General features: G+C 40.0%; 1 protein-coding gene across 1 annotated transcript in view; it reads right to left on the reverse strand.

Annotated features, from left to right (window-relative positions):
• Positions 1-2,571: 2,571 nt before the first annotated feature.
• Positions 2,572-25,643, reverse strand: part of FAM149A (family with sequence similarity 149 member A) — a gene marked incomplete at its 5' end in the record, with an annotated part of 29,072 nt that continues 6,000 nt past the window's right edge. Inside the window, 14 exons of the mRNA XM_079726606.1 lie at positions 2,572-2,799; positions 5,090-5,168; positions 5,255-5,382; positions 6,006-6,066; positions 6,613-6,733; positions 10,019-10,228; positions 10,698-10,801; positions 14,241-14,395; positions 15,189-15,379; positions 15,959-16,129; positions 17,099-17,224; positions 18,572-18,714; positions 20,963-21,101; positions 21,388-21,498. Coding sequence (XP_079582732.1) covers positions 2,726-2,799; positions 5,090-5,168; positions 5,255-5,382; positions 6,006-6,066; positions 6,613-6,733; positions 10,019-10,228; positions 10,698-10,801; positions 14,241-14,395; positions 15,189-15,379; positions 15,959-16,129; positions 17,099-17,224; positions 18,572-18,714; positions 20,963-21,101; positions 21,388-21,498 — 1,813 coding nt within the window. The 3' untranslated portion in view covers positions 2,572-2,725. The remainder of the gene's footprint in view (positions 2,800-5,089; positions 5,169-5,254; positions 5,383-6,005; positions 6,067-6,612; positions 6,734-10,018; positions 10,229-10,697; positions 10,802-14,240; positions 14,396-15,188; positions 15,380-15,958; positions 16,130-17,098; positions 17,225-18,571; positions 18,715-20,962; positions 21,102-21,387; positions 21,499-25,643) is intronic.

Consider the following 25,643-nt stretch of genomic DNA (forward strand, 5'->3'; position numbering starts at 1 on the left):
TGGAAATAAGTAAATTAGTAACCTGTGTATTAGACACTGCAGAATAAAGAGATATTTACACAAATTATATTGAAAACTGGGAATCTAAAGATTTTATAAATGTAATGAGTTTTTGAAAACTCAACACTTTTTATTAAAAATTAAAGAATTAAACATCCTAACCATGATCTGTAGTCATAAGAAAACAATGACAATAAAAATATAATATGCAAATAACATATTATAAAAATGTATCTCTTAATTGGTATAGAAATCCCATTCTAGTTCAGAATAACAACTCTATGGATACTTCCTTTAGTATTAAATTCATACAATCTAGTAGTTTTCTATGGTATTTTACATGTTTTTATATTATTTTTAAATTCCTTCATTTCTTCTTTGGTTTTGGATAAACTGACATTTTAATTAATATAGTCACTAACCTTAGTTTAAAAATTGATCTCAGGAGTAATTTGATTTGCCTTTTTCAAACTCTGTTAGGGGAATTCTAAGATGAGACTCATTTATCAACATAGATGATTATGAAAACACGGCCCTGCGCCATCCCTGATTTAAGCATTATTTAATAAACTCTAAATTATTATCCGTATTATCTTTAATACAGGTGTTAAAATATATGCATGAGCAGGTTGTTCTTTTTTTAAGTGAGTGGTAGAGCCAAGACTTTATCTCTAAAATAGTACTTTATTTTCCAATAGAAAATGTTTATAAGGTATGAGTCTAGACCACTGTACTTCTGTTTTTTAAAGTACTTTTGTCAATATATATAATAATAGATTCTTATTTGCAAAACTCTGAAGCCCGATAAAGTAAAGCTACCATGGAATCTATTCAGTTGTTTTCTATGAAAAAACAGTCTTGGCTAGTCTACCTTAATGTTAGTTTAAGATGTATATCAGTCAGGTTCCCTTCTAAGAAGTCTGGGCTGATTAGGGAAGGAGTTGGATGGTTCCTGGAAATTGATATAAAATAGCCTGAATGGTTCTGAAAGAGGAGGGTGGATAGAAAGGGCACACTTAGCAGTAATTATGGACCAGATCGCACCTGACTAGAGACCCTTAGGAACAGGGGCCCCAGGCTGCTCACATGTCTAGAAATCCCTCATGTTTGCCAACAATGAAATTCAAACTGATATTTTCTCTTGAAAGTTTCTATAGCTAATGTTTGGGGATAGTTTAGAAAATTCTCAAAATGATTTGGTCTGCTTAGTGAAGGTAACTAAGCGCTAGGGATATTACCTGGAGTTACGGACCTGCGGCCATGCAGAAGGGATATAGATACAGTTACCATCCTCATGTCCGCTCCCTAACTGGTTCCACTACCATGGAAAATGGAGCAAAGGATGAAAAGGAGAAGTTATCTCTCAGAGGCAAGGTTCTCGGCTCATTTTTGTTTTGTCCACTCTGTGATAAAGGACAACACGAATTCCAGCCCCAACGTACTTTTTAATTTCCAGACATCTATTAGTTGGCAATAATCTTCTCTTCTTACAACCAGAATTATGTCTGAAAATGATTTATCATACATTTATATGGTTAAATATAAAGTCTCATTTTGGATTAACGAAAGTTAGCTTCACAGAATATAATTATCTGATAGAAAAGAGGAAATTGTGGTCATTTGAGATCTGAGAATATCAAACTGAGTCTAAGGGTTTCGATCACTATGAAGGAAAACAACAGTAGGTAAGGGGGAAAGAGCAGCACAAGATAAAGGACCCTAGAGGGTTGCCTTCAACTGATCATTGCTCCTGTGGCTTCTCTGTTCCATTTTCTGTATTAATGTCAGGTCAGGACACGTGCTCTGAAGGAAAATAAGGCAGGGCTAGAGGACAGGGGGAGGGGAGAGATGCTGTTTAAACAGAGGGATCCGGTGGGGGGAGGCTTTTTGCAGAGGTGACATTTGAGCAGAGATCAGATTATAATGAAATAAGGAAGATGCTGCTGCAAAGCCTTCCCTCCAGTGGATGAGCACATATGCAATATATTATAACTACATTTATATTCATTTATATTTTATTTTATTATATTTTAAATAGACTGCCTGAATTTGAGCATGAAAACTAGTACAACAAAATTGGCTTAAGACAGCCACTGACATTCCTCAAAGAGGTTCATGACTAAAGTGCTTTTTAAAAAAGGTATAAGAAAGTCAGCACAATGACTAGAACAATCTGAACATTAGTCAACCTGTCATATTGTACCAAAGATGACTTTGCTATGCTCTAAAGGAGGGAGTAATATCTATTAGTGACTAGGACTTTGATGGAATTAATAATAGAATGAGACAAAAAATGTCAAGACATAAAGTTACATACTCCTAGATAAGATGGCATATTCCTAGATAATATACTTTCATATATTAAGTAGTGTGTGAATACACACTACTTAATATATGAAAGTATAAGCATGTGTGTGTCTGTGTATAATTAATAAAAGGATGAATTATAAACACGTATTAGATTCTTCTGAGCAAAGCCTAAAGAAAAGAACCTTTACTGGAATGCTTCCGATAATGAAGAAGGTTGGTGAGTTTGACTTGTATTCTCTTTACAGCACAAAGTGTTCAAAATTAAGTTGTTTATTTGTTTGCATTTCTCTCAGGTAGTCTAACACCTCAGACTGTCAGACAGATAAATAACAATACTTCTTCTATTTTTCAAGTGATAAATGGTGTACTGAGGCTTTGAATGCTCCAGCAGGTGTGTAGTCCTGGTGAAGTCACATCAAGACGCCACCTGGAATCTCTTTCTGAAAGTCAAAGTTGTCCTCTGAAAAGATTTAGGTGGAAATTGTGAACCTGAAACACCAAGCAAAATTCTCATTAAAATGTTACAAATCCCAGGTCCCAAAAGGATCGTGTTATATGTTCCATGCAGATGATATTTTTTAAAACGAAAAAAAAAAAAAATGTCCCTTGTACACAAATCAGGAAATAGTCATCTGGAAAAACTGCCATTCTGGGTGCTGAGAAGAAAGAGGGGTGCTTCCCCTCCACTGGCCTTGGTCCTGGCCATGAGTTCCCCCAGAGAACTCTGTCAGCTACCTTAAGAAGTCCTTCCCACTGTTGGTCCCTCAGCTTCTCCTTTCTTTTCTTTTTTTTTTTTCTGCTACAGAAATAATGTTGATAAGTTAATAGCCCCTGCGCTTTTGGACCTGGAAGCAAAGGTAAGCAAGAGACCACAAGCCTGTTTGTCAGAGAAGAAGAAAATAAATCTTTAGAAATACAGGAACATCTCTCTTATGTACCCTCAATCGCTTCTATAGACATGAAAAAGGCCTCCAACCAGCAATAATGATAGTTCTCACAAAGTTATTGATAAGAGAATACAGTGACTTAGTATTTGGTGAAAAATTAAGAGTGCAGATTTTAAACAAATTCAGAGCCCAGTTTCCTCTCCTAACTTCTACTACTGTGTGCCCAACAAACTATTCGGCATCTCCACTTAGCACGCTGCAGTCAACATCTCCGAAACTCCTTAGCCACTGTCTACTGGCCATCCGCAGAATCGTATTTATCAACCATCACTGTTCTCTCACATACCATGGCTGCCTTTTAGAGAAAGAACTATTGTCATTGAAAATGACAAAGAATACTCCTGGGGAATGCACAAGGCAAAAGGCAACAAAAAGACACAGCAGCTTAGAGCTATGAGCATAGGAGAAAAATCTCAAAAGAATAAAGAAATTTTGACATCACTATGCTATAGAACTATAGAAGGGCTGACATAAACAGTGATAAACCTGAGTTGTCCCAGTGCTTGAATTATACTAGATTTATTTTAAAGTTATATTATTTCCCTTAAAACAACAAATTATCCTCTACATTTGAGATTATCTATAATACACATGATTCATATTTTTTGAGCAAACAGCGTATGCTTGGCATCTAGCTAGGTCCTTTCCATACATTTTTCCAATAATTGTTTTCTCCATCTAGTCTGTTATAAAAGAACTGAGGCCCGGAGCAGTTGAGGCTCTTCTAAAGTGCTCAGCTAGTAGGTGCTCGAGTCAGGATGGAAACAAGGCATTTGATTCCAGAGTGGCACACCTCATGACGATGCTACATTGCCTCCTTGAACAAAAATGTTGGTAACGGTTTTGAAAATTAAAACATCATAGGCCTGAATTCAGTCTAGAAACTTCATTCTTTAAATGGCATACTACCTGAGAATAAGTATTCATCTGTAAAACTCTACATCATAAAATAACTAGAAGATTTGTATTAATTTTGTGAAGCATTTTTATAATGAGATCTTCAAAGAGAATCTAAAAACAGAGTTTCATTCAGAAGAAAAGCATGGAAACTCTACAGCAGAGAGAGACATTGATTTCTCATAAGACTCAAGACAGCATTTTCTTTTTTATGAGGGTGAGGCTCTAAATTATGAGGAAACTTTGGGGATTTTCTCCTTTAAGATTGTGCAAATTAATAAAAGGAAACCTCAGCCGAAGTTGGGGTCGGAAGGCCAGTAGTGGGAGCTCTCATGCCCTACCCACCACTCACCTTTAATTACCCCACCAGGAAGACATCAGTAACTGACTGACCCCAACAGGAAGACTACCTTGCTCTCCCAAACAGGAAGCGCAGCTACATTCCTGCCCCAGCAGGAGGAAGGAAGACTTCCTTCTTGCCCAGCAACAAGCCCAGCCAATGGAAAACCCGGCAGCTCAGCCAAAGACAAGCAATCATCACTTGAACTTTTACTTTCCTCCAATGAACTTTCTTTTTCCTTGCTGATGATCTCCTTTCCTTGTCCTGCCTTCCTTTTATAAAAGCCTTCCATGCCCTGCAACTCCTCAGAATATCTCTGTTTGCCATATGAGATGCTGCCCAATTGATTCATGAATCGTTTACCAAAACCACTTCGATCTTCAGATTTACTCAGTTACTTTTTGTTTTTTAACTAACAGCAGAGAAGTGCTTGTCTTTGCAGTTTCGCTCTTTATGGAGATTCCTGAGATATAGCCATAGATGACAAACTCTTGGTCAAAATTGTCCTCTCAAGGTTGATAACCTCCAATTTCTCTTCCCAAAACTTGAAACTTCACATATTACATCATTTTATTTGTATATGGAAAACACTGACCTGTCAAAAAACCTTGACCTGTCCATGTGTGACCAGCAAATTCCCTCAGTGTCAATGAACCTTTTCGAGGCGTATCTGACTGTTAGAAGAAAGATAAAATGAGGGATGAGTTTTATTGTTTCAAATACTTTTAAAAATGAAAGTTATGGTTAACAGAGAACTGACCCGAAATGTCTGGGTTGTGCTGGGCTTGAAAACTGTTCCGCCGCCAGAGATCTTTCTTGAAGGGGTGATCTTTCTACACGGACAGGTACTGTGCTCAGCACATGGTTTTGTGGATGCCTTCCTCTGAACTAAATGAAGGATGATATGCTCTTGTTTAAAATAAATGCAATCCTTAAAAAGACAAAAGAAAATCTATATATGCTTCAATCAGCCGCTCGTTTATCATTCATTCTCTTGCTTATTTGAAAACTTTTATTTAGATATTGCTAAGTATAAGGTCCACTAAACACACCTATCAATTTAATTATGTAATTGTAGTTTTTAACCTGGTAAAGTTAAGGTAGGGCCTTAATAAGTAAATATGGATTAAAAACCTTAACCGCATAAAATTCTTAACATTAAACTATGACAGAAATGTTATTCTGCATTTGTGAAGCATCTGACTTTTTTTAATGTGATATTTGACTGCTTTTAGGATTCCACTCTAAGCCACAATATTCTAAAGTTAAATGTTAAAGCTCTGCAACTCTTGCCTTCTGAGAATGAGTTTTACTGTTATATTCAAGGAGGCAGAAGGAATGCGAGAGAAAGCCCTGCCTCTGCTGGTTTTTCTCTCTCTAGGCTTTATGTTCTCACACTTGGGGGTCTTCTGTGTTTTATAAAATAGACACAAGTTACTTGTATTGGAGTGAAGTGAGCAGTCATTATAAATCTGGGGGAAATCTGGTTAGGCTTTCTACCAGCAGCATACCTTCCCCAGAGTTTCTGTGGTTGCTTGGCTGAGTTGAGCTTGCCTGAAGAAGACATTGCGCCTACATTCCAGTGAACATGGCAAAGATTAACTGTAAAAATGAGAGCTAGGAAAAATGGCAGGGTATGTTACTGTGTTCTTAATCTATGCCAGGCATTATTTAACATCTATAAATTCATTTAAATCCTTATAACAATTCTTTGAGGTAGGAATCATTATTGCCCTTTTAAAAGTGAGAAAATCAAGGCTCAGGGAGGTTAATTGGAAGCAAATCATATAAAGAGTTTGTGTGGCAGGATTCAAGCACAGAGCTGCCTGTCCCCTGACGTAACCTTCATGCTATTTTCTTCACTACACCATCCTGACCATCAGATATTGCCTTGACACCTGGACTTTCTGATTTAGTTCGGGCCGTGTTTTTATTTCACAAAATATTGAATTAATCCTCCCACCTCCTATAAATTCTCACAAGCCAGTTACTTTCAAGAAACAGATCATGGAGACATTTTATGCTACCGTGTTCATGTGGAAGTGTCCAAATTATGTTTGTTTGTTTTCCAACAAACAATGTAAATGGTGCACTTAAATATTAAGAAATCTGACTTACAGAAACAGGACGCGATCTGGGAACTGCCATATTCTGCTCCCCAGTCTCTGAGCCTATTGGTGGCAACCTGCTCCTTGAGGTCTGAACTGGTGGGGAGGCCGTGCGGTCCACGCCAGTTTGCCTGTAAACACAACAACATGACCTGAGCACCCAGGTACAGAGACGGACAGACCTTACCGCGGAGCTATTAATCACAACCTGCCTCCCAAAGGAAACACCAAGTAGGATGAGCTGAGTTTCTGGAAGATGGGCAGGGACTGAGTCCCAGCCCCAGTCACCTCTGTGTTTAGTGAGGACTGTGAGCCTGTATTCACTGAGTGCTCAGCTATGCCAGCCCCTGCGCAGAACACGGAAGGTTTTGAAGATCTAGTTCCTCTCCTTAAGAAGATTACAAAGTACTGAAAACAAATCAAGTAATTAGATTACAATGCAATGCAGTTGATATAATATAGTGCTACGGTGTCTGGTTCTGAATGCAAGCACTGTAGAAATTTAGGGAATAGAGCAATCAATGAAGGATAAAATTAATTCTCGATGTGCAGGGCCTAGACGAGGAAAACCACAAAAATCTATGTAAGGTCATAAAAGGCAAAATATGTTCTCTGATGGGAAAACTAAGTTTTGTGAAAATGTCGATTATTCCTACATTTTTAATAGACATAATGCTATGAGGTCCAATGTGATACTTTTTTAAAATTTGACAACCAGATTGTAAAATTTATTTGTCAACATGGGTAATTTCAACAAAGGAAGAGTAATGATGATAAAAGACCTTCCCTACCACATATTAACACTGAAAAATTAAACTGTCTAATTTGTGCACAAGAATAGAGATGGATATTCTAGAAACAGATTCTAATTCATTTATTTATATATAATAAACTCATGAAAATTAAAATATGACCATTTTTGACTCATCAAGTTTTAAAATATACATACTAACTAAAGTTTACAGGCTGCAAGGAAAGAGTCTTGTGAATTGCTAGTGGGTCTATAAATTGGTAGAACCATTCTTAGAAGAACTTTGGAAAAATATTTCAAGAGCCTTAAAAATATCCATAACCTTTGACCTGGTAGCTTTACTTCTAGGGAACAGTTTAAAGACATCCTTACTAAAATTTATGTAAGATAATGTTCACTGTACAATATAATAGTGAAAACATAGAAGAAATGAAAATTTTCAGTAATAGGGCAACATAGTAAATTATTATATACCCACATAATTATATTTTAGTCATTAAAATCATGCTTTCAAAAATGTCTGATAACATGGAAAATATGAATAATGTTAAGTGAAAAGTATATGAAAAAGAGCTACATTATAAAATAGTAAGATAATGTTAGCATTAGAAAAACGATAATGGAAAGGAAAGAAAAGAAGAAATTTAATCATAGACAAAACTAGTAGTAAATTTACCAACAGTTGTCATTTTTATATTTCTGTGTGTTGAGCATACAGGGGATCTTTGATTTCTACTTACATTTTTGGTACTGTCCTACTGGTCCACAGTGAACTTGTAGTACTTTGATAATTAGAAAAAAATGGTATTTTAATCAAAAGGAAAGAGCATGAATAAAATCACAGAAGTAAGACTATGCATAGCTGGTATGTTTGTGGGTCAGAGAGGAGATAATGCTGACCAGAAGCAAGGTGAATGATGAGAAGTAACAGAAAGCAGGTGCCATAATCAAAGATGTGATGTTGCCCCCAAAGGGCAAATGTTGGCTCTTGGTGGGACAACAAAAATCTTACTCTTTTTATGTATAAAACACAGATATTAAAAATAGTACAGGGCTTCCCTGGTGGCACAGTGGTTGAGAGTCTGCCTACCGATGCAGGGGACGCAGGTTCGTGCCCCAGTCCGGGAGGATCCCACGTGCCGCGGAGCAGCTGGGCCCGTGAGCCATGGTCGCTGAGCCTGTGCGTCCGGAGCCTGTGCTCCGCAACGGGAGAGGCCACAGCAGTAAGAGGCCCGCGTACCGCAAAAAAAAAAAAAAAAAAAAAAATAGTACAAAACTCTACACTATATTAAGCTTTCACAGATGGGGGAGGAATTAGGAAAGATACTCTAAAAGGGCTTCTTAGCATGGCAATAATTTTAAAAACGTTGAAAGACATGGATCTACAAATAGGGAGAGGCCAGGACAAGACAGGAAGGGAATGTACAGTTGGAGGTGTCTGAATTTATTTCAATAAAAAATAGAAAAGGTTTTTGATGAAAGCCTGACAGTGGAGCCCGGGTGGGCTGGGAGGAAGAGGAGAAAGCCAGTAATGTGCTATTGACACGGCAGAGGATGACGAAGAGGGTCCCAGGTGGCCAAAGTGACATGGAGGAGGGAGTGAGATCTTGAAAGAATTAACAGAGCAGACTCAAAGCTGGAAAGAGCACTTCCGACTAGTGAAAGAAACGCTGACTTATTATAAAGCTGTAAAGGGTGCTGTGGAATGCATCTTGAAAGAGTCCAGCCACTCGTTAAGCACAGGCAGCTGCTTACGCATCCCCCCCACCGCAGGGGGACCTAGATGCGATCCCTGTAATAACTGCCTCCCGTGCTGCAGGAAGCCTGGTGGCCCAGCGGTCCAGGAGCTGGTCTCCAAAGCCAGGCAGCACTGTGAGGGAGTCCCAGCTCTGCCCCTCCCTCGTGGGGTGATCTTTGGCCACTTATTCAACTTCTTTCAGCCTCTGTTTCCTCATCTTAGATTTGGGATAATGGGAGTCCCAACTCAAAGGTTTGTGGTAGGTCACAAATAAGATAATAAATGTGATCCATTTAGCTAGTGCTGGGAACGTGAAAGCAGTCAACAAACACTGGCTGTTGTTAACATAAGTACTGCCTCACACTTGAGTGAGTGAGAAAACTGGAAAGCTCCTTCGTAATTCTACAATAAAGGAAGAGACAAATTCCTTTCTAATAAGGCAATGATTTGATGTTGATCCCTAAGGTCAAAAGCTTTTCTGAAATTCCCTATACAGAATGAAACTCGCCCTTCAAGATAAATAAAAACTAATGGGTATATGTCCCTGTTATTTTAACAGCATCTTATGTACATCAGTTTTTACACCTCACAATGAAAGTATTAATTATGTATATATAAAAGCATTAGCTAATGATTAGTTTTACAGACTCAGCCATTGAAACCCATCTAAGACCCTCTCCATCAAGAGTTTCATTGCGCTTAGCTGCCTGTGCTGTAGGTACATGGCCTGACTTTATATTCTAGTATCTAGCTAAGTATACTACTGGAACAAATTCATGTTAAATATCCAAATAATGAGCTACTTAGAAAACTGTCCACATAAGATTTGACAGGGGATGCTTTGTCCAGAATAAACCATAAACCCTAATTGACAAGCATCTCTGTCCTCCGTGACCTTTGTTTTACCACCAGAGAAACAAGACTTACAGTTTTGTTCCCCTAAGAACTTCATCACTGTACACACTGGGGATTTTTATTCTCTGTGATTCTGAGGTAAGAGAAGGCAGCCTCCTGTATGCCAGTGTTTTCTTTGCAGAAGTCTGTAGTCCGCGAGCATCCAAGATCCGTGCCAGACGGTGCTGGGCCGAGGAAAGGGCACCGGCCCCTACACCCAGTGATTTGTCCTCTTGCTCACTCCTGGGGGAGGGAAGTCAAGTTCATTACTCAGATGTAAGCTGTACGCATTTGCTCATCACTAGACTTTGTCTAGAACACAGCCTGGCACATAGAACTTAGTCCTATTTGTTGAATGAATGGACAGACCAGCATTTCCAGTTCCATTTTAATTTCAGTGAAGGATCATCGACGGGGGGGAAAGATCTCACTGTTTTAAGTCTCTCATTGTTTGTAATCAAACCATGTAGCCCACAAGGTTAAGAATTCACAGCTACAGTCCCCTTTTCTTATCGGCCCTAACCTAACAGGAATTGTTTTGTGGTTGTCATTAGAACAGGCTGTTTTCACTCTTACACATTGGCTGTATGTGCTCAGACACACCTGGAGCATGGGATTAAATGCAATTCTTATCATCTCGTCCTCTGTGGTCTTTAGTGGTCGAGTGTGTCCAGCGCAGGGAAGAGGCTGGGTGATTATTTTTTATACGTACTGTGTTCTATTTGCAAAATAGGTAGGTCTCTGCTGAAGTGGTTTTGCTTGAATTGTCATCACACCATTCAAGTCACTATAAAAATTATTGGAGAAGTGATGAATCTGAGGAAAGTGAAAACAATAAAAATTAAAAAGCATCCAGAGCCATTGCAATTACGGATGCCTGTCAGGAACCCACAGGAAACACAGGGCAGCCTCAAACTGGCTAATTTGAGGTGCATTTAATAAAGGGACTATACTTTTTAAAGACGTGTGAAGAGAAATGAATAAGGAATGACCAATTCCCCAAGGCTTGTTAACAGTAGGGACACATTACCACACCTAGGCTCAGAGCAGCAAGAAGTGAGGGAGAGGTTTCTGGAATCTGGACAGGGTAGCTGATGGAGAAATGCCACCAACCCACTGTGACCCGGTAGAAGGGCCAGGAGGAAACAAGCCAGGCCTCATTCTCCTCCATGCTCTGAGCTCCCAAAAGCTGTGTATTCACCTTCACCAGGGTGAAGAGGGTAGACAGTCTGGAGAAGAAAAGAAAAGGTGTCCTAGCTCCCACGGGTCAGCTTGCCTGGCACCTCTCCTCCAACCCAGCCCTTCACAGCTCACCCCAGTGAGCTTCCTGGACCAGCTCCAGAGCCTGGGAAAACCCGAGACCAGAGTCTGAAAGGCTTGCATTTGAATCCCAGTTCTCAATGCCCCCTGCTTGGTCATCTTGGAAAGATTTTTAACTTCCTAGTCTTTACTCTGGGGATAATGATTCCTACTTCATAGGAGAATTCAATTCGACAACCTTGGTGAAAGCATGAAGTAAGGGCTAAATAATTATTAATTTCCCATTCCATCCCATAATATGACCAACTAGGATTTAATATAATATATAGCTTCAGGCAAACAGGATTTCTGAAACTAGAATTACAGTTCGAGAAAAATGTGTCACCCCTAATCACATTTTCCTCATATTGAATATATATAAAAGTAAATGTTAGAGGAATAAATTAAGACCTATTGTGACTATCACTAAAATGCTTTGACTATTTCAAAATAAACTCTACTAGTATTTTACTTTTAAACTTTGTCGCCCATTCACTTTCTTTTAACTTTTATCCAAATGCAAACAACAAAATAGCCGTAAAAAGCATTTTAAAAAACCATAAAAAACTGTAAACACAACAAAATATCTGTTAAAATAAATCCTTAGATTTTAAAATCTCTGTATTTCTCAAGTGTATTTATATTGCCTGATAGTTAAATGTTCTCTTCTAGGTTGTCATCAACTGTTCCTTTATATGCGATTCATACTTCATATTTTAATATGAAAAGTGGGCAATACTGTTGAGCTTGTCAGAGCAGTTTAAAGAGACCAAAAAGTTCATTAAACTGGTAGCAATTCCAGAAGTTTCTTTTGAACAGCATGAACAAAGACTAATTGTAAAGCCCTTAAACTAGAGGGTAAAACAATCCGATTAGATATTTCTGTTTTAATCCACTGCTCCATGAACCTCGGGCCCTATTGCTCCTATGCTGGGTGCATATTTTTGTCTCTGCCTTGTCATCCTCCCTTTTCTTTTTCAGCTGAATAAATCTTGCCTGTCATTTAGGATTTAGTTCATGTATTACTCTACTTTGTGAGGGTATGCTATTTTCCCTCTGAGCTCCACAGCATTAATGAGCTAAAAGACATCTAATTACAATATATAATAAAATATGATATGATTTATAATTAGTGTCTGATTATAATAATCAAAGCTAACACTTAGTCTGCTCTATGCCACACACGGTACTAAATGTCTTATCTCCTTTAATTCGCATGGCTTCCTATTTCATAGATCCCGTAGATAATGGAACAGGCTTTGAAAGAAAGGGGCAGATTCAAGATCACAGAGTCAATAGCTTGTGACACTGGACTCCAGAGTTGTAGTCTGTATCCAGAGCTCAAACTCTCATCCACTCTAAACATATCTTCTAGGTTGCCTCTCTGTGTGTGTGTGTGTGTGTGTGTGTGTAGTAGTAGTAGTAGTAGTAGTAGTAGTAGTAGTAGTAGTAGTAGTAGTAGTAGTAGTATTTGGTATGGCTTGACTCCCTCCAACTAACTTGTACGGACCAGGAATCCTGTCTTATCTTTTTTCTGCTTCCCCACAGCAGACGGGCTGTGCAAACATAAAGTCCAAACTCCTTAGCACTCCTGAAGGTCTCCCATAAGCAAGCTCATCCTTTCCAGCCTCACCTTCCACTAGATCATTTTTTTTCTTTTTAATTATTTTATTTATTTATTTTATGTTTGCCTGCGTTGGGTATTCGTTGCTGCGCATGGGCTTTCTCTAGTTGCAGCAAGGGGGGCTATTCTTTGTTGTGGTGCATGGGCTTCTCATTGTGGTGGCTTCTCTTTTTGTGGAGCACAGGCTCTAGGAGCATGGGCTTCAGTAGTTGTGGCTCGTGAGCTCTAGAGCACAGGCTCAATAGTTGTGGCACACGGGCTTAGTTGCTCCATGGTGTGTGGGATCCTCCTGGACCAGGGCTCGAACCTGTGTCCCCTGCATTGGCAGGCGGATTCTTAACCACTGTGCCACCAGGAAAGCCCCTCCACTAGATCTTTGAATAGGGACACAATTCAAGAAAAATTTATTGAGTTCCCAATATATACCTGTCTTAGGAGCTCTCACATATTTATATGACTTTATCCTCACAACAATCTGTTGCACAACATATTATTACCCTCGTTCTATAGAAAAAGAAACTGAAGTTTAGAGAAGTTAAACAACATGTCCAAGATAATTCCCCTCATAGGTCTCTTGATTCCAAACTCCCTGGTCTTGCCACAGTGACTCTGCCTGTCCCAGTATCCCATCCTCTAAGCCTCAGTCCAATCACTGTTCCCCTCCCTCACTCCTCCATGTGGGTCTGAATTGACCCACTCAGAATTCCTATCCAGGAAAGCTTACTCATTTCTTCATGTTTCTGTTCAAATTTTACCTCCAACCAAAAAAGATAAAGCTTCACTCCAGGCAGAATAAGTAATTTTCTCCCTGCTTCTCCTACAACTCTTTTTTGTACAACGCTCACAGAAGACTTTGCATCTGACCTGTATCATACTCTTCACTTTACTAGGTCAGGGAATATGCTGTGTTCATCTCTACATCTCCTTAAAACACCTAATACAGTTCACTTAATACAAACTCAATTAATGTTGAATGAACCCAATGTATACTCATTGATTGAGTCTTTTATCACTTTGGTGGGAGGACAGGAGAACATCTGTAACCTTCAAATTGGCTAGAACTATTGGGGGAAAGCATTTTTTTTCTTCAAAAATATAGAAACAGCTCTACAGTTCAAAGCAGGTGGAAAGTCTCAAATCTCAGTGTCCCTACTCTATCAAAGAATCTGGCGATTCTATTCAACTCCATGAAATAATTATTTTTAAATTTTAGTCTTATTGGCCAACAGACCCAAATATCTTAATAGAATTTAATAGAATGGCACTCTTGACAAACTGAGGCCAGAGATATAAAGATTGAAGGAAAGAGAGAGAGAGTGGAAAAGCATCTACCTGAGGTGGGTTAAGATGAGAAGCCAGGGATACACTTCGAGTTTCAGAACTTCTGGACGGGGGAACACTGGACACATCAGTATTAATACAGGAAATGACCATAGGTGGAGATTTATTCTCAGCTACTTTCAATTTTTCTTTCTGTTTTTTTCCTTCTGTGCCAAAGAAAAATCAATATTATTAAGAAAAATACTAGCAAATACATGTACTTAAAATCCCCTTTTCAAAGAGAATATTTGTTCTTGAGATAGCATGAGTCTGCTGTGGCCGCTGAACCTTACTATAGAGAGGACAGACCCCACAGAGCAATGGGCTGACACTTTTCCAAGAGCATCTAATGAAATGACTATCATTTCAGTGGTACATAGAAAACTCGGGATTATACACTGGGGCAAGAAGGATTCTTGGTATTTTATAATATCCCAATTAATCCGTAAAATCTAATTATTAATATTTAATGATTATTTCCCTATTATACAAATTGGTTAATACTAGTCACTACTGTCCACCACTGACATTTCCATAATTTGTTTCTGCTCAGTTTCAAGTAGTTCAGAGAACATTTTATACAGGTAGATGAAGTGATTAATAAATTAGCTTTGTTTACATTTTATTTTATAAATAATGTCGTCTATAATTAAAAAACAACATCCCATTATTAGAGATTAGTTAGGTAATTTTTTAAGCCAGAATTTAAAAAGTGACTTGTAGCTTTTCTTGTGTATTTCTGTGTTTTTTTCAAGAATGCCTCTACCTTATTTTTATAGCTCAAAAAACAAGAATGTCCCTTTTGAAGTGATTAAAGCTCACTTGTGAATAAAGGCAGAAAGCCCAACTTCCCTTCTCACCCCTGTCAGGTCCTAGATTTGGCCAAACTGGTGGGCCAGAAAGCTTTGGAACAGGAGTTATTTTTTCTCTTCATTAGGTCAACTTCTACAAATTAAGTACCTGTGAGTGTAACTTCCCAGTTTTTTCTAATCAGCTTTTCCAGTATTTCCACCACAGTTGTCCAGACGTGATCAAACACTTCTGCAGCCACCGCGTCTCTGACACAGTCATGCGGGGATACGGGAGGAAGTCCATGCTTATGCCACGTCCTGTGGTGATGAGCTGGGTTTTGTTCAAGACAGTCCTCGTCACTAAGGACAAAACCCACTCTCATTACTAAAGTGTCAAAGGTTGAAGTTCAAATAATGCCACCTATCTATCTATCCAACATGCACACATATATATACATCGTATATATATAAATAAACCCAACATTCTTTTTTAAACAGCCCTTTGCTATTTTTTAATGTATCAGCTTTCAATCAGGAGGCAAATGCTTATTATGCAATACTGATAGCTTTTGTCTAAGAACCAAATAGGCATTTGGTGCAAACACTGGACTTTCCCCTTTGCCCCCCTGGGTGGCCAGGTATAGCGCACCTGGAGCCCCGGGGGACAAAGGCCGCTAGTTGCCTTTCCACTTTTGACAACATGCTGAACACAATTCTTGTTTTCTGTCTGAGCCATGTTGTCAGTAAGAAAGGGAAACGCTGCTCTAGCATATCCACATCCTGCCAGGAATCTAAAAGCTTTGGGGAGCATGTTACTCTCGGATGGAAAATCTTTTGGATAAGTGAAAAATGCACAAAAGACTAAATGAGCATATAATCAAAATACATGCCCAATAAATATTATTGTACTAAGTCAATATCAAATAAAATTCTATTTACTCTTCTTTTCTGTCAAAAGCAAAATACTCTTCAATCTTTCCATCCACATCATAAACCTCTTCTTCCAGGGATGAACATGCCGTGAGGTCCGCAACCCCTGTGCCAACAGGACCTGGCAGGGTGAGGGCTGAGAGTGCGGCCGGGACTATTTGAGAGCCGGAGATGCACAGCCTATGGGGAAAATCAGATTCTCTGTGAGGGTTTGCAGAACGTCAGCAATATGATGTCTACATGATCATGGTGGGTCTTTAAATTATCCATAAAGCCACAGAGTCCCGAATTTTAAAAATCACTAAACATTACATTTGACAAAAGTCATACACTTAAAAGCAACATTTTGGCTCAGACATCATCCAAATTTTTAAGGGCTTCTTAAAAGTCTAAATTATTCTAGGGGCTTCCCTGGTGGCACAGTGGTTAAGAATCCGCCTGCCAGTGCAGGGGACACGGGTTCGTGCCCCGGTCTGGGAGGATCCCACACGCCACGGAGTGGCTAGGCCCGTGAGTCACAACTACTGAGCCTGTGCGTCTGGAGCCTGTGCTCCGCAACGGGAGAGGCCGCGACAGTGAGAGGCCCGCGCACCGCGATGAAGAGTGGACGCCACTCGCCGCAACTGGAGAAAGCCCTCGCACAGAAGTGAAGACCCAACACAGCCAAAAATAAATAAATAAATAAATTTATAAATTATTCTACACGTTTGTATCCTCTTTGCTGTAATGAAGGGATATCATGGCACAGTCATGTGTGAAAGGCATAGAGGGATTTACCAAAATCTGTTAGTGAGCAAAAGAAAACGGAATAGAGCTTTATTTATTCTGCTACTGCCCTGTGGCTTAGGATCCATCACAATAAAGCAGTTTTTGATTTTGCATCCTGGCTGCCTTTCAGAGTCTTTGAAACAGTTTAAAAGTTAGCTCCCTTGACATTTGTATTAAACACACACACACACACATACCATCACCATCATCAACTGCACATCAGAAGCAACTTGGGTAAAAAGAAATGCTCTGTACCTGCCCTTCATTGAAATCTAAACCTCCAAGTTGTTGGGGCCAAGGCTCATGGCTCAGACAGACACGAAAAAGTATAACTAAAATGCAATTTAAAATACTTTTCAAAAGTAACTTCTAGCAACATACTCTCTGGTGTTGCTGCCGGGTTCACAGTCGTCAGAGACGGGTCTGTGGACGGCAGAAGCAGGTTTGCTGCCCTGGAAATGCCGGACCCCGTCATCAGTGGGCAGGATGAGCTGTCTTCCTAATACTCTGCAAGTGAAGAAAACGGAAACTAATATTTTTGACTGGAAAGGGAAAGATGTTTTGCAATTTTAAAAGGTGGGTAATGGACTTCCCTATGGTATTCTGAAGGAGCGTGTATGAAGTGATAAGGTAGATATTAGTACACGAGCAGTGTAACGGGATCACAGGAAAACCACAGGCTTTGTGGGAAGAGGACAGACAGTTCTTGCCATTGATGAAGGGACTTGAGCCAAAGTTTCCAGGCTCCCCGAGCCACTGATTTCATCAGTTCGATGTTGTATGCAAAGTAGAATAATAGTGCCCTTGTAGGACTAAGGAGTGGCTGATAGATAATGTAACCAGATTCAGACAACTAGGGTGCTGCTGGGCACAGAAGCTCTCTATAAATGTCAACTGATATATACATAATGCAGAAAAATATGGAAATATATACCCTAGGCTTACAGTCCTTGTCATCTTTTCTTTTTTCTACCCCCTCCTCCTTCATTTTTATCTTAAGTATGTAAGACAACACTGAAGGAAACAGATCTGAGCTCCTGGATTTTAGGCAAGTGCATCATGATGCCTAGAAAAGTCCGCATCCATCATTAATATCTAGTGCACACTAAGGCAGGGGCTTACAAAGGACTGGAGAGGAAAAATAAAAACCTGTTTAGTCAAGATTTTTAAAAAGTTACTTAGTTGAGGTAACCAGAAGACCTATTAACATTTGTATGAGTGTTCTAATTTATTCTCCCCGGATATAATATAGAGGAACTTCAGATAACTGACATGGATTATGTTTTTCCCTCTAAGTAGGTCTGGCTGAGTAACTGAAGGAAGAAGATCTTCCCTTTTTACTCAGTCTACATCTTTCATCTTTGATATAAAAAAAACAGATGATCCTTCCTACGTAAGGAACCTTGGTGAGATGGCCAGATTCATCTATCCAATCACTCAGCAAATCATCACTCTGTTCACCTCCCCTGCCCAACCCCGCCCTGTGCACTGCTCTCAAGGGCAGATACACGTTGCCCACAGACTAGTGAGTGTGAAGGTAAAGGATAACTCCTGCCCTCCTTCCATTCTCGCATCTGTGATGCATGCAGTGCCTTTCTGGGGATGAGCTACATTTGCTTCTCACAAATTAAAATGCACTTGAGTATTGGAATGTCTCCAGATTTCCTCAGACACCATTGCAAAGGATGTGATTTCTCAGTAAAGGACGTGTGTTCCAGATACATATTTTGACGTGTGTTCCAGATACATATTTTGACAAGTGTTTTACTCAAAATATACCCAATTTATTGAACAGGTCAAGAGTGAGAGGTTCCCAAACCCATTCTGGAGAATTACTAGGAACGGCCTCCTTACCTCAGATGGAGGGACCTTCTTGCCCACTCACTGCATTCAGCCTGTAGATTCTGGGTCTGAGGGCTTACTTTCCCTTCAAATAACATTTCCTCGACCTCCCAGAATAACTGCTGTACCTTCTGTGCACTGGCTTTGTCAAACTCCTAAAATAGAAATGCACATTTAGTTACAAGACCAGAAGTTGTAAATACGGGCTTCAGAATCAATGATACTTACAAATGTATATAGGAGGGAGCCCTCCCAGACATACCAGGGCTCCAATTTTTCCTCTTCTGAAAAATTACATCCCACTTTGAGACTCAGTTTCCTTAACTGTTAAATGGAGATAATTTCTACTACTAGAAATTCTCATAACTAGAGTTATGAGACCTATTCAAGATTGTACATAGATGTAGTTTCAGGTATGAACATACATATTGACACAGACATTGATAAGGACAGACACACACACCATATATCTAAGCACTTACACGTGCACAGATATATGTACACAGACATGTGTCCCTCATGTAGCTGGGCTTGAGACACCTAAGTACATCTGCAAATTACAAACTATTTTTTTTCTAATGAAAAGGAAAATTATTTCATAGGAAGGGCCATGCACTTTCTTTTAATCAAGGAAACAGAAAAAGAAACCCACCTTAGGCATCGCAAGAGATGTGGTTATTAGGGCGGGGCCAGTGCATTCATTTTTCTTGTGTGGCCTTAAGAGGTTCTTGGGCTATGGCCACAGTGAGCGGTCAGTGAGAAAACCCTCCAGCCTTTCTGTATATTCTCCATGATGGAGAAGTAACAGACCTATTGCCTCCACAGCCAGTGAGGAAAAAATGAACATAACTACAATTGGAAGAGCCAACACTGTACCGGGGGCCGCAGGGCGAAAGCCCTGTTCAGTGTTCTCCCCGGGGGTTGGGGGGTGGCAGGTGAACCCGAAATCTAACCCACAACTCAGAGCGACCAAGTGCGCATTCGGCCTGACATACCTGATGCAAAATGGTCAATTTAGGTTGATTTTCGTAGACTTTTCATAGATTTTCTCAGCAAAAATTCGGTATTTTCCATGTTACTTCTTCCCCGCAACTGATAACAAACTAGATTCCCAGACTGCAGGGGAGTTGAATTACCCCTTTTAAAATGAAAATAAGGAGAAAACTCAGAAGCATATTTGCCTCCTACGAGGGGACTGGGTGGCTGGAGCGTGGAAGAGGGCTTATTTTCATTTTTCGGTCTTTTGTATTTTGTTGCTTTTGCAAATATTACCTATCAAAAAGTAAATGAATGTTTTTAGATTCAAAGCAAAATTTACTGTCTAGGGGCTGGAGTAAATTCTATACATGGAAGGCATAAGACTGTCTATGGATAATTACCTGAAAATTTGTACCAAAGGAATCCCAGAACTTGGACCGTATTGCTTCATAAAGCAATGGTCCTCAGCCGTCTTCCCGTCGGCACACTTTTGACCAAAGAGCCAGGGCCGCAGGGCGCGGGCGTGAGGGTGTGGGCTGTTCATCCCAAGTGACAGAGTCCCATCCTGTCTGAAAGGGCCCGACTCACAGCTGGCTCCCCTTCAGTCTCCCCCCTACCCCCCAGCACGGCCCTCTCCCTCTGGCCCCTTGCACGATCGCTGCCACAAAACCATCCCTGGGAGCCGACCCCCGCGCGCCGTGCGGGCGAGAGCGGCCTTTAAAGAAGGCAATGAAAACCAGAACACAAACAAGAAAGGAGCAGGACTTAGAACATCCAAGGAGCTAGCCTGGGGACTCTTCCACAGCCACAGGGGCCTCACCAAAGCCTGTGTCCGCGAATTCTCACGGACTCGAGGGGATAAGAGGTCGGCCACCGCGCAATCGCAGAGATCTGAACATGAGCCTGGGCTGCAGACTTCAAGGCCCACCCAGCGGAGTCGCCCTAAAGGGTTACGGTTAACCTCTTCCAGCTAGCGTTGGAAGTAAAATATCTGGCTTAGAATATTCTAGAATATTCAGGGGAAATTCCCTAATCGTGGTGATTCTTCTTTACGGCTTTTATTTTCCCCCAATTTTTCTCTTACTCAAGGTCGTAATTGTCAGTCTCTCCTGAATCTCCAGCCATAGGTATTCTACAAGAAATCATATATAACAACCTGAGGGGGAGGGTTGGGAGGTGGAAAAACCGAAACTAACAACATCTAAGACTCTGGACTATGCGATTATGGGCAATTTTTATTTTTCCTTAGAGTTTCTGTAATTTCAGTTTTCATGTGTGACATGTAAGTGCTTTTATATTTACGTATATGTATGAGTGGACTAGGTAATGCTTTTAAAATTGGTAAAAAGTTTTTTTTAAAATAAGAAAGCAAGTCATCATTATAAGTTGTAACCATGCGATTATCAAAAATTTTGTGAGACATACGTCATCTCTCCAAGAGTAAATGGAGCTCTTCTCGGTTGACAAGCCTGTGGTTGAACTCTGTGTCCCAGACCCAGACCAGGAGTTGGGAGCTTCTGTGGGCATGGGGCTTCCACTTGATGAAAATGATGACACGGATTCACTGTAGGAAGAAATGTAACATAAATAATATTTACTGGGAAGAGGTCATACTGGGAAGTGGCTTGACCTTGTGCCTACTTCCTCTTTCTTTATTTAAATATATTGGTTAATTTTCACAGTACACTGACTTTAAAAGATTTATACAGTGCAACATTTCAGTTGGCTAAAACTAAAACAGCTTCTTTTACTTGTGGAAATTCATGGCCCATCAGTGACTTTGTTTCCCATACTCACTATGGGCACATTTTCATTCTGCAATCAGACACATTTAACAGACTAATTCTTACCGGGTATATTTATCAATGGCTTTCTGTACATTTCTTGTAAAATGTGTAGGTAAAGGATCTTTGCTTTTCACAGCAAAACTCTGCTTTCCAGATCCTTCTGGTAGTCCTCTTCTGAAAAAAAAAGAATAAAATATGAAAAGTATCTGTAATGTAGTAAGTGTATTCATTAAGACATTTAAAATTTCCTTTTTGTAGGAAGTTGCCCCTCTCCTCCTACCATGTCCCCCTAAACACACATGTGTGCACACACACACCCCACACACACCTCAGGACACTGAGCTTAGTTCCCTACCATTTTTATTTTTCTTAGAATCAAGGTTGTTGTTAACCTACATGAACTGTTATGTAAACTGGGAAAAAAACAACTTCTTGTAACTCAGCCAGACTGGTAAAAGTTGCTCCAAACCTAGGTGGATACAGCCTCACTCCAAAACTCGGCAATGGAAACATGAGCTAGAGTTCAGGTCCCTCGTATCCCTTGACCAGGTGCCCTGGAGATTGCAAAATCCAACCAGCCTTGCACGAAAAAAACTCAATAATTCCTTATTAATTCCGAAATATATCAACTCCGTTTGAATCACTAAACACATAAAGAAATAAATGACTGAAACACACAAACAATAACTCACTTTAGTTTGGCATTCTAGCTTGGTTTGTAGCCTGATTTGTAGAGAGTTTTTAAAATATTAAGAGTAATGGAAAACTAAAACAGAAGAAATCTCTCAATTTTAAATAAGGCATTAAACCTGGCTGGTATAGCCCAGTTAGTGTTAATCATTAAAATGTCCTTTCATTGAACCTCTTAAAACATTTACTTCCCTCTGGTCAAATACCTTCCTAACGTTTAACAGTAAACAACTTCTGTTCTTTTATAGAAAGAGTATTTTCCCATACAAATCACTTATATTTTATATTAACTTAAGATATGATAGTCATTTGGGGAAAAAAAGTCAACTTTCAATATTTCTAACAGGGACACCACTCATTTAAAACGTTTGCTTTTGCTTTCAATTAAATGGTACCTAATTTTCATCATTTATATTTCTGTATGTAAATAGAGTTTTAAAAAAATATTAATCAGAGAATCAGTTCTGTCCTTAGTTGTATACCTACAGTACTCCACAAAAAAGAGAATTTTTAAAACAAATTAATTACTATAAACAGAGGTGAGCGATCATATAGATGTCTTTACAAGAGAGAATAACAGAATTATAGGATTTTTTCCCTCGCTTTATTGCTCAACAGTCATAAGTACACCAAGCAATCCTGAGAATAAAGCGGTTAAAGAAAGGGTAGCAGAGAAAAGAATACAGGACAAACTTTTATGCTAATAAACTGCTTTACCTCTAGCCCTATTCAGTCATTTCCACGTGACTCTATAACTCTAGATAAACATAAAAATGCTTTTACAAAAGAGTCAATCAACAAAAAAAGAGGCAATCAACAAAAAATTACATCAAATAGATCTGCTTTGAATGTTACAAAATATATACTGGTACATGAGTTAATTTGCTTGTTATTGAGAAAGAATTTTAAACCTCAGAGTGGTGAATTAGACAAAATATTGTTCTTTTGTAATATCCATAGAATAATAACATGAATTAGAATCTTGCTCTGCCACTGACAGGCTGTGTGCTTGAGCAAGTCACTTCTCCAGTTGTTGTGAGACTTAAATTAGATGAAGTCTGCAAAGTGTCTACATAATCAAGCCAGGTAACAGGTTGCTTTCACTGCTATTATTGCTGGCATATGTCACACGATGAAAACACCATTTTCTTGTTTTTTTTTTCACCTCTCCCGGCATTTCCTATTATATACATCTCTCTTGGGACTTTACCTTTTTATTGGGATGTTCCTGATACTTTATTAATATCTTCTATCTGTAGCACTTAAAATACTGCCTGACACCTAGAGATGCTCTCTGTTTATTGGAAGAATCACTAGGCAAAGATTAAATTAGTACCTCAAACAAAGAGCGTGCTTTGGCCCTCTAATTACTCAGAATGTTCGTGCTTAATACAAAAGATGACATTGTGACTGGACATGAAAATATCCTCCACATCCAAGATATTGCAGGAAAATTTTTCATCCTTTATGAAGAAGATCCACAGCTCTTAGCGTAGCAGATATCTCCAAAAATGACTTTTTATGGAGTGTCTAATCCACTCACATCCACCTTTCTTTCTTTGAGCTTCTCCTCTGCCTTTTGTGCAACTTGAAAGCTAAATTCACTCATCAGACTCATGCCAGTTTGTTTTGTTTTCAATGAACAATAATTTCTTCCTTCAGAAAATTCGCCCTTTTCTAAGGGGGAAAAGGGGTGACTTTTCAAACTAAGAAGAAAGCTGTCTACAAAATGGAAGAAGGAATTCCTCTCTTGACATTGTATCATATCCTTGCGCAGATCAGCATTCCTACGCACTTCAAAGTGTAGCTGAGGACAGGAGGTCTTCAAGACTCAGGGATGCTGGGTAGGGGGCGGATTACCATAAAACAGATGCCTGAAAACACCAGCTGCCTCCACACCGTTTCTCCAGCTCTTTTCTCCTCGGCTCTTCCCTGCCTCCTCTCCTTCGAAGTCCCTGTACTTCTGTGGAATGTCTTAAACGTCAGAGCTCAGCTTAATAACATATACGTTTGACCACAAAGTTCAGAGGAATTCTGAAGAGGAATTTGAGCCCAGTAAACTCAATGACTCTCCAAGGTCAAAAAGCAGATAGGGCTGCAGCTCGTTCCAGGACCCAGGCCCTCTGATCTCCATGTCTCTCCGGGAACCACATCACTGACATTGTGAGTGAAGAACAGAATGTATAGAACTTGCCTTTTTTCTTTTTACGTTTTGTGTTGAATCTTGTGGTTTCTCTGTCCTCTAACCATGCATTGTAGAGTTATTTCAGGCATAATATTGAACATCTTTAATTCCCTGTAACTATCAACTCATGTAATTTATAGAGTCTAGGAAAGTATACACAATTTACAGTATGTGTCTTATAAATATCTTAAAACTTGAAAGTGCTGGGATGTCTAATAAGCTTTTATTACATAATACGTAGACATAACAGTTTTACACTAGTTCCTGTCCATACAGCTTACATTTTAGAGATGATAAAATGCTGCTAGTCGGTAGGTTAAAGGCTGTTCATTTCAGGACAGGATCTGGGTTTTAGGGTAGACTGAAGTGCAACCACCAAACTATATTGCACTAATTTGTTGGTGCATCAAAGTTAAATTAAAGCTCAGTCTCAATCTCCCCGAGTCACTCCATTCCAGTTGTCAAAGAAATTACTAGATTATCTACTTCTACTTTTTAAAAGTTGCCTCTTGATAGCTCACAAACCTCTGCCACTTTGCCCTATAGAAATTCAATTATTAGGGACTTCCCTGGTGGCACAGTGGTTAAGAATCCACCTGCCAGTACAGGGGACATGGGTTCAAGCCCTGGTCTGAGAATAGCCCACATGCCGCGGAACAACTAAGCCCGTGTGCCACAACTACTGAGCCCGCATGCCACAACTACTGAAGCCCACGTGCCTAGAGCCTGCGCTCCATAACAAGAGAAGCCACCGCAATGAGAAGCTCGCACACTGCACAGCCCCGAAGCAACTAGAGAAAGCCTGTGCAGCCATGAAGACCCAATGCATCCAAACATAAATAAATTTTTTTAAAAATGAAATTCAATTATTAAACAGTGATGGCAGCTTTCAAAATTTATATTTCTGCTTAAAAAGACTGTCTGAAATGAGTACTGCATTCTGAATGGGTTGGAACGCAGGATGGTAAGCCCTGACTTATACAAGTTCATTCTAGAAGCAACCGAGGCTCCCGGCTCTTGGGACTGAAGAGAAGTCATCTCAGACGCCACGAACGCTTGTCAGACCAAGTGAGCATCTTGGCTCCGGAGGGCCTGATGGCGTCAGCACGAGATTTCAGGAATGGACGCAGGGAAACAGACCAGATGGACTCTGACTTTGCAAGCAGGAAAAAATCACGCGCGTGGCACAAAAAGGTGACACGAAGGCAAGCTCATCCCCCCTCCCCGCCCTTCCCAGATCAGGACTCACCCAATCACCATCAGCCCCAGGTCTGGGCTCGCGTCCCGCGAGCCAGGCCCAGAGCCCCGAGGCCTGGGCGCCGCCCGGCGTTGCCACCCCGCGCCGGCCCCCTGCAGGCGGCGTCCCCGCGCCCCCGGGGCCCGGGCTCCCCGGCCGCCCAGCCCTGCGCCCCCGCCCGCTAGCCCTGCACGTGCGGCCGCGGCA

This window comes from Hyperoodon ampullatus, assembly GCF_949752795.1.
Source record: "Hyperoodon ampullatus genome assembly, chromosome: 20".
Taxonomy (NCBI): Eukaryota; Metazoa; Chordata; class Mammalia; order Artiodactyla; family Ziphiidae; genus Hyperoodon; species Hyperoodon ampullatus.